Source organism: Catharus ustulatus, chromosome 28 (genome assembly GCF_009819885.2).
Source record: "Catharus ustulatus isolate bCatUst1 chromosome 28, bCatUst1.pri.v2, whole genome shotgun sequence".
In the NCBI taxonomy this organism is placed as follows: Eukaryota; Metazoa; Chordata; class Aves; order Passeriformes; family Turdidae; genus Catharus; species Catharus ustulatus.
Genome location: NC_046248.1, coordinates 1,492,851 through 1,501,312, shown reverse-complemented (window position 1 = coordinate 1,501,312; position 8,462 = coordinate 1,492,851). Strand labels below are relative to the sequence as shown.

The 8,462-nt window shown below is 59.7% G+C and overlaps 1 protein-coding gene across 7 annotated transcripts; it reads left to right on the top strand.

Annotated features, from left to right (window-relative positions):
• Positions 1-66: 66 nt before the first annotated feature.
• Positions 67-8,461, top strand: ROBO4 (roundabout guidance receptor 4). 7 transcript variants are annotated; one of them, XM_033081765.2, is made up of 20 exons: positions 67-258; positions 380-424; positions 514-792; positions 870-1,008; positions 1,083-1,213; positions 1,940-2,052; positions 2,135-2,354; positions 2,444-2,562; positions 3,085-3,256; positions 3,334-3,484; positions 3,566-3,696; positions 4,111-4,287; positions 4,370-4,649; positions 4,733-5,257; positions 5,339-5,491; positions 5,579-5,851; positions 5,942-6,061; positions 6,142-6,473; positions 6,904-7,041; positions 7,129-8,461. In XM_033081765.2, exons 1-20 carry the CDS (start codon positions 195-197, stop codon positions 7,167-7,169), a joined length of 3,603 nt encoding a protein of 1,200 aa, XP_032937656.1. In that variant the 5' UTR covers positions 67-194; the 3' UTR covers positions 7,170-8,461. The 7 variants fall into 7 exon arrangements, with proteins under 7 accessions (XP_032937656.1, XP_032937655.1, XP_032937653.1 ...); XM_033081764.2 differs by having other exon boundaries at positions 67-424; positions 5,579-5,656; positions 5,717-5,851; XM_033081762.2 differs by having other exon boundaries at positions 67-424; positions 5,579-5,746; positions 5,777-5,851.
• Position 8,462: the final 1 nt, after the last annotated feature.

Sequence of the window (8,462 nt, the reverse complement as noted above, 5' to 3'; positions counted from 1 at the left end):
CACTGCGGCCAGGCACTCCCACTGCCGTAGGATGACTGAGCTGTTTGTGTTCACCGTCACCTTCCCCCCCTCGGCATTTCCCGGCCCCCACATCCGGCTATTGTACCCCCCCATCCGGAGCCGGATCCAGCCCCGGTGCTGGCAGGGAGGAACCGGGATTCGGGGAGGAAACGGGAAGGCTGGCCAGGGCCGGCATGGCGGGCGGCTGGGAGACAGCGCTGGGCCTGGGGCTCTGCCTCGCTGCCCTGCACCATGGAGGTGAGTGCAGCCCATGGGGGCCAAAATCCACTTACCTCTGCCCCCTTCCCCACCCCGGATCTGAGACCGTGCCCACTTGGGGCACCTATTGGCATCCCCCCACCTCCTTGTCACCCGACAGGCTGCCGCCTTCCCAGCATGGCCACAGCGCTCCAAATGTCACCTGGTAAGGACACCTGGTGGGGGGGTGATGCAGGTGGGGAGACACCAGAAAATCCTGTTCCCCCCACCCACGATGTGCCGTCCCCACCGCAGTGCTGCAGGACAACTTCCGCCTGCAGCCGGGTGATTTGGTGATCACAGCGGGGCAAGTACTGGAGCTGCACTGTGTCCCCCCCTTGGGGTACCCTGAACCCTACATTACCTGGAAGAAGGACGGGGTGACCCTGGACTTGGTAGGTGGCAGGTACGTGGTCACCAAGGGGAAGTTGCAGGTGGCATCGGCACAACGGAGCGACTCCGGTCTCTACATCTGCGTGGCGGCCAACGCGGCGGGCAAGAGGGAGAGCCGGGGTGCCCGCGTCTCTGTGCTGGGTAAGCCAAGGGTCTCCCACAGGTGGTGGGCACATCACACCCAGCCATGGTGCTACATCCTTGATGTCCCCCTGCAGAGAAGCCGAGCATTGTGCGGCACCCAAGCGACGCCGTGGCGGTGGCTGGCAGCACCGTGGAGCTGGGTTGCAGCGCCCGAGGTGACCCAGCGCCACAGGTGCAGTGGCACAAGGAGCATGGAGACCTGCCCGGGGGCAGGTGGGTGGTGCCAGGGGGGAGGTGTCCCATCCCTGGCGTGGGGATGAGGCTGATGGAGAGCTGGTGACCCACAGGTACGATGTAGACCGGGAGCACACTCTGCGCCTCTACGCCGTGACGTCCACTGATGCCGGCGCGTACGTGTGTACAGCACAGAGCCAGCTGGGCACTGCCGCCGCCACCACCTTCCTCCACGTCAGGGAGGGTCAGTGTGGGACCTCCACCATCACAGGGCCATCTTGGGGTTCATGCAAGGGGATCCATCTAACAGGGTCCATCTAATGGGGTTCATGCAAGGAGGCCATCTAAGTGCAGTCTGTCCATGGGGGTCCATCCAAGGCCATCCATCATCCATCAGATAAAGTCCATCCAGCTGAGTCATTTGAGGGGATCCACCAAAGGGGGCACTTCCAAAGGTAGGTCCATCTAAACACTTCCATCCAACAGGATCTACCCAAGGGTTGCATCCCAGAAGGTCCATGTAAGGGGATCCATCTAAGGAAATGCATTGAGGTGGGAGTTCACCCAGGGGGATTCATTCAAGATCACCCACCTAAAAGGGACCCAGCCAACCTGGTTCCTCCAAGAGGATCCATTTAAGGGGATCTATGCAAGGTGGAAGTGCATTAAAGAGGGATAGAACAAGAAATATCCATCCAAAGGGTCCATCTAAGAGGGACATATCTCAGAGGTGTATCATGGGATCCCATCCCATGTTCCCAGGGGCAACACATCGAAGGGGGCCCATCCAAGAAGGGTCCATTCAAGACAGACCCATCAAAGGGTGTCTGTCCAAAAGGGTCCATTTGAGGGAGTCTATCCAGGTACACATGAGGATCTCCGTGTGCAGGTATCTGAGGTGGGTATCTGGACAGGTGCCAGGGGACTTGGTCCTACCTGGTACTGCCATTTACCTTCTTCTGCCTCACAGACCGGCTGGCAACGAGCCAGCAGGTGGCTGCACAACGGGACCTGCTGGCTGTGCGGCTGCACCTGGACAACGGCACTGCACTGCCCACTGCCGCCGTGCAGCTCCGCTGGCAGGTCGGTGTGAGTCCCCAGGGGAGGGGGGATGGGACACATCCCCTGTCCCACCTGAACTTGGAATCCTTCCCATCCCCTGCAGATGCTGATGCCGGTGCCAGTGCCTGTGGGCTACATGGTGCTGTACCGCAGCCTGCTCCCGGTCACCACCTCCTGGATCCAGCACGACGCGGGCAGGGAGCTCAGCGCCGTCATCCCTGCGCTCCGCAGGGGCTACAAGTACGAGTTCAAGGTCCGACCCTACACTGGAGGGACCCAGGGCTCAGACAGTAACAGCAGGCACCTCTGGATACCTGAGGAAGGTGTGTTGTGTGTCCTCTGGGATGTCTGGGTGGAGGATGGGGAGGTTGGTTGGGGGTCCCAGGGGGTTTCAGCATCCCTGTCCCAGCAGTGCCTAGTGCAGCACCCCAGCGTGTCACCATCCAGGCTGAGACAGGGAACGGCACCGTGGTCGTGAGCTGGGAGCCACCTCCTCCTGAAGCCCACAACGGCGTCATCCGGGGATACCAGGTTCGGGGCAATGGGGCAAGGGGGCAGGGCTGGAGTCTTCTGGCCCAGGAGGGATCTATCAAAAAATGAGCCTGTCAAAGGTGGGGGGGAAGTCTGTCCAAGGGGAGAACTATCCAAGCAGTCTATCCAGGAGGTATCTCAACATGGGGGCTCATCCAAAAGGGCCAACCAAGGTGGAGTTCCATCGCAGGGCATCTGTCTAGTGGCATCCAAAGGAGTTTATCCAAAGGAGTCCAGCCTGGGGGATTTGGCTAAGGGGGTCCATCCAAAGGGGAATCCATCAATGGAGGTCCATCCAAGAAGTATTCACCCAAGGAGGTCCATCCTAGGGGCGTGCAAGGGAGCCCATCCAAAGGGGTCCTTCCAAGGGGAGTCCATCAAAGAAATTCATCTAAGGGGACCTATCCAAGTGAATCTATCCATGGGGGATCCATCAAGGGATATTCATCTCAAGGGGTCCATCCACAGGGGAGCCATCAAGGCTAATCATCTAACAGGACACATCCTCTTGGTGCCTGCCAGGTCTGGTCGATGGGTGAGGGCTGGCAGCGTCCCACCAACAGGACAGTAGATGGAGCCACCCGCCACCTGGAAACCCTCCTCCCACAGCCTGGGGCCGAATTCTGTGTCCAGGTGGCAGCTTTCAACAGCGCAGGGCTGGGGGTTCCCAGCAATGCCACGTGTGGAGTCCTGGGTGAGATGGAGAGCAAGGTGGGGTGCTGGTGGGGGTCAAGGTGGTGACATGAAGTAACACTGATGGGATCCTTGTAGGGCTGACAGCAGGGAGCAGCAGGGTGGTCCAGGCACTGCGGCAGCCTGCTGTCATTGCAGCCGCTGGTTCCATGCTCTGGTTGGCCTTACTCGCCCTCCTCCTCCTCCTCTGCCAGCGCCGTGCCAGCCAGGAAGCCGCAGCTCGCCACAGGTGGGAGCCATGGGGTGGGGGACACGGCAGATCCCCGGTGTGGTTGTTACTGATGCACTGACAGCACCTCTTGCCCTGCAGGCTGATGGCTGGTGACTCGCCATGGCTTGGTGGTCCCTGGAAACCCAGCTGTGCCCCTCGAAACCTCAGCAGCAGCAGCAGCCTCAGCAGCCGACTCCTGGGCAGTGATGGCAGGGACCCCCACCCCTCCAGTGAGCCCCGTGGGGACTGGGATCCCCACCCACTGCTATGGGACCCCCTCCCCTCCAGTGAGCACTAGGGTTGAGACCCCCACCTACTGCTGTAAAGCCCCACTCTCTGCCATGGAACCCCCACCAGTACTCTGGGACCCCCTTCCATCCCATGTAATGCCATTGGATCCCCATCCAGTTCCATGGAACCTCGACCTGCTGCAACAGGACCCCCATCCCAGGCCTAGGACCCTCACACAGTGCCGTGGGACCAGCAAAGTGTACCCCAGACCCCACCCTATGCCTTGGACCCCCAGTGCTATGGGACCCTCACCTTGGTGTCCCCATTGTCTGTCTGCAGGCAGCCAGGACTTGAGGACAGAGGGGACAGGGGACACATGTCCATGGGTGCCCTGACCTCTCTTACTCTTCCAGCCCTCTCCTTGGAGCCGTCGAGCCTTGGCCCCCCCACGCCCCCTATCCACAGCAGCCTCCGTGGGGGACACCCACCCCCGCTCAGGGACATGGGGTGCTGCAGTGGGGGACACCCCGGGGTGCATTCCTCACCCAGCACCCCAAACCCAGCACCCTGGGAGCGTGTTCGCAAGAGAGGTGGGTGTGGGGGGCACACGGGGGGACACAGGGGGCACCAGGGTGATGGCCCATGGCTCTGTGTCCCTCATTGCCCTCGCAGAGCTGCATCAAGTACACAGCACCCCGCTGCTCGTAGCTGGCCCCAGCCACATCCCTGTTACTGCCAGTGGAGGCGAGTGGGGGACAGATTTTGGGTTGGCAGCCAGGCAGCCTCAGCAAAGGGGACATGAAGGTGACATGATGGACAGCAGAGACCCACGGCTACCCATCTTCAGCTCTCCAAAGCCACGTCGGGGCAGCACTTCACTGGCCTCCGGTGTAACCTGGTCACCAATGACACCCCCGAGACCACCCCATGCCTGGCACCCGCCAGTGACAAGGTGAGTCTGGTGTCCCCATCCAGATGGGGGCCCTGCAACCCAGCCCTTTGCTGTAAAACCCAATTTGTCCCTTGCACCTGCAGGTGCCCGGCCTCTGTGTGCCCCAGGGACACATCTTCAGTCATGCAACGCCCCAGGGACACATCCCCAACCACTGAGAGCCCCAAGGGTGTGTCACCAGCCACCAGGAACCCTAGGGACATGTCCTTGGTCACTGAGCACCCCAAGGACATGTTCCTGGACAGCAGGTATCCTAAGGATGTGTCCTCAGTCACCAGGAGCCCCAGGGACATGTCACCAGCCACCAGGCACCACAAGGATCCATCACCAGCAGCCAAGAACCAGAGGGACACAGTCTTGGCAGCCAGGCACCCTGAGGACACCTCCCTGGTCACCAGGTGCCCCAGAGACCCATTACCAGTGGCCAAGTGCCAGAGGGACATCTCACTGTCCACCAGGCACCCCACAGACATGTCCCCAGCCAGCAGGCACCCTAAGGACACATTCCCAGGCACGAGGCTCCCCCAGGAGATGTCCCCAGGCACGAGGCTCCTCAAGGAGATGTCACCAGCCACCAGGCACTGCAGGGACAAGTTCCTGGCCTCCAGGTATGCCAAGAATATGTCCCCAGCCAACCCCAGGGAACTATCACTTGTGACCATGCACTGAAGGGATATGTCTCTGTGCAGCAGGCTCCCTGAAAACATGTCACCAGCCTTGAGGCGTCCCAACGACACACTGCCAGCCACTGAGCACTCCAGGGACACATCCCCACTCACCAGGCTGCCTGAGAAGATGTCACCAGTCTCTGAGCACCACAGGGACAAGTTCTTGGGCACCAGGTACTGTAAGGTCACGTCTCAGGCCACCAGGAGCCCCAGGGACCCATCAGTGGTGACCATGCACACAAGGCACATGTCCCTGTGCAGCAGGTACCCTGAAAACATGTCACCAGCCTTGAGGCATCCCAAGGACACATCTCCAGGCACCAGGCACCCTAGGGACACATCTCCAGCTACCAGGCATCCCAGGGACACATCTCCAGCCACCAGGCACCCTAGAGACACATCTCCAGCCCCCAGGCACCCCAGGGACACATCTCCAGCCCCCAGGCACCCCAGGGACACATCTCCAGCCACCAGGCATCCTGAAGAGGTGTCTCCAGTCACTGGTCACCAGAAGGACACGTTCTTGGGCACCAGGTACGCCAAGGACATGTCCTCAGCCAGCAGCCACACCAGGAGCACGTCCCTGGAGACCAGGCACCCAAGGCACATATTCCTGGCTACCAGGTACCCCAAGGACACATCCCTGGCCACCGGGCGTCTCTCGCCAGCATTCAGTGATGGGGTCCTCACACAACAGCAGGTGGCCGAGGTGCTGGAGATGGACCAGGACACTACCTGCTGCAGGTATTCCCCATCCCTCTGGGACACTCCCATGACTGCAGCATCCCCTGGTGCCAGCAGCACCCCCACTGTGTTCCCCACAGACCCCCAGCACCGACCACACCGCGGTCCTTCTCACCCCTGCACACCTACGGCTACATCTATGGGCCACCAGCCTCCGAGCTAGGCGAGGAGGAGGAGGAGGAGGAAGAAGAGGAGGAGGAGGAAGAGCGTACAGCAACGAGGGGCTCGCCAGGAGGGTCACTGCTGAACGGCTGGGGGTCTGTCTCAGAGGACAACTTTGCCAGCACCCGCTGCAGCCTGGTGAGCTCCTGTGACAGCTCCTTCCTCCTGGATGCCAGCTTTGCCCGGGCGCTGGCCGTGGCTGTCGATGGCCTCTGCTGCAGCCTTGAGGACACCGATGGGACCTACGGGGGTGAGTGAAGGGTCCCTGCACCCCCTCCTTGTCACAGTATAAGCTGTGGAAAAGGGCACTAGAGACACAGCCCACCAGGAGAAAAGTCGAGAAAAGTCAGGGGGTTGGTCCGATGGTCCCTGCCTGGCTGCAAGAAGCCAAAATTGGTCAAAAGGGGGCTGGACAGCCAGACTTTGGGCCAATCACAGGAGCTTAAAGAGGTGATAAAAGGAACTGGGAAGAAGAAGAAAGGCTCTTTCTCTTTTGGTTTAAAGGATCGCGGTGTGCCTGTCATCTCTCTGGGGGAGCTTGGGCACAAAGCAACAAATGGTGCCCTGTGTGAGGAACCAAAGCGACACCTCCTGACCCTGAGCACTGCCACCTCCTCAAGGAACACCGCTCCATCGTGGCACCATGGTGATGCCACCATCTCTTGCCTTCTTCCCTGCAGGTCCCTCCCCACCACCATCACCCTTGGAGCAGGTCTTCCCACCTGGAGTCCACACTTCCACCTGGGACTGGTGGACAGCGCTGGAGGTGCCACAGAGGACCAGGACAGAGGCAACCATGAACAGTAGCTCACAGACTGGTGTGTAGTGCCCCAATGCGTGGGTGATGGGCACTGGGGTTGGTGAGGTGCTGCAGGGTGTTGGAAAATGTTTCCTTTGCTTTCCAGGTGGCAGGGATTGGCAGTCCTTGGGCCAGGGAAGGTGCTGAGCTGGGGACACGAGGGACAGGAGCATGGCACGACGCAGCAAGGCCGGAGTCCCCTTGGCTCAGTTAAAATCCAGCTTTATTAGGCAGTTCCCCAAACAGGGGCTCTTTACTAGGAAAAGCCACCCACAAAGGGCGGGTGGCACCGAGGTGGGTGGGTGTCCCTCCTTATTCAGCATTCTTGTCCTTCCCAAGTGTCCTCCTCCTTCCACAGTGTCCCCATCCCTCCTCAGTATCCCCACTCCTTCCCAAACCCCTCATTCCTCCCCAGCATCTCCATCCTCCCCGAGAGTCTGCTTCCCTCAAAGTGTCCTTGTCCTTCCTCAGTGTCTCAGTGTCCTCCTTCTTCTCCAGCATCCTTATGCTCCCTATCCTTCTCCAGCCCAAGCACTGTTGTCCACCCAGTGTCCTTGTCTTTTCCTAGGGTTGTTGACCCCCTGACCATTCCCATTCTTGCTGACTATTCCCATTCCTTCCAACTGTCCATGTCCTTTCTGATAATTCTTGCCCTTCCTCAGCATCCTTGTCCCACCTTGTCCCTCCTTGTCTCTCCCAAGTGTTCTAATCCTTCCCAAGCCACCTGAGTGGCCTTGTGCTCCCTGTAAATGTCCCTGTCCCTCCTAATCATCCACATTCTCAGGCTTTTCAGCCCTCCTGAGTATCCTCATCCTTCATCAGTTGTTTTGTCCACAGTGCCAAGTGTCCTTGTCCTTTCCCACTGTCCTCATCCCCCTGTAACCATCCTGCTTGTCCCTTACTACTGTCCTTGTCCTTCCAAGAAATCTTGTTTTTCCCAAAAGTCCTCTTCCCCCAGCAATCCTCAATCCCCTGGAAATCCTTGTCCTTCCTCCATGTTCTCCAGGCATCCCCAGCCTTCTTTGTCGCTCACCAGCACCTTCATCCATCCACTGTGTTCTTGTCCCCTCCATGTAATCTTGTCCCCCACCAAGTGTCCCCTTCCCTTTCAATCTCCTCATTCCTTCCAGACGTCCTTTCCCAGTATCCTTCTTCCTCCCAGCTGTCCAGGATCCTCGCCCCACTGAAGCATCCTCCTCACCCCTCCCCAGCGCCCTCATCCCTCTCTGCTCATCTGTCCCAACTGTTTCTATCCCCAGGGTTCATGTCCTTCCCTGAGCATCTTCCTTGTCCCTCCCCAGGGTCCTCATTCCTTGTGAATTCCTTGCCCCACCCCAAGAATCCCTGTCCCCCCTCACGCTGACGCCCACTGGCCGCGACCTCTGTGCAACCCTATTTCCATGGAGCGACTCCGAAATTAAAGATCATCCCTCCGTGTCC

Excerpts from the sequence above, each read along its gene's own strand:
- ROBO4 (XM_033081759.2), top strand. The coding sequence starts at position 253 with ATGGAGGTGAGTGCAGCCCATGGGGGCCAAAATCCACTTACCTCTGCC. Across the intron at positions 1,009-1,082 it reads GGAGACCTGCCCGGGGGCAG|GTACGATGTAGACCGGGAGC; the intron begins GTGGGTGGTGCC and ends GGTGACCCACAG. Across the intron at positions 2,053-2,134 it reads CCGTGCAGCTCCGCTGGCAG|ATGCTGATGCCGGTGCCAGT; the intron begins GTCGGTGTGAGT and ends CATCCCCTGCAG.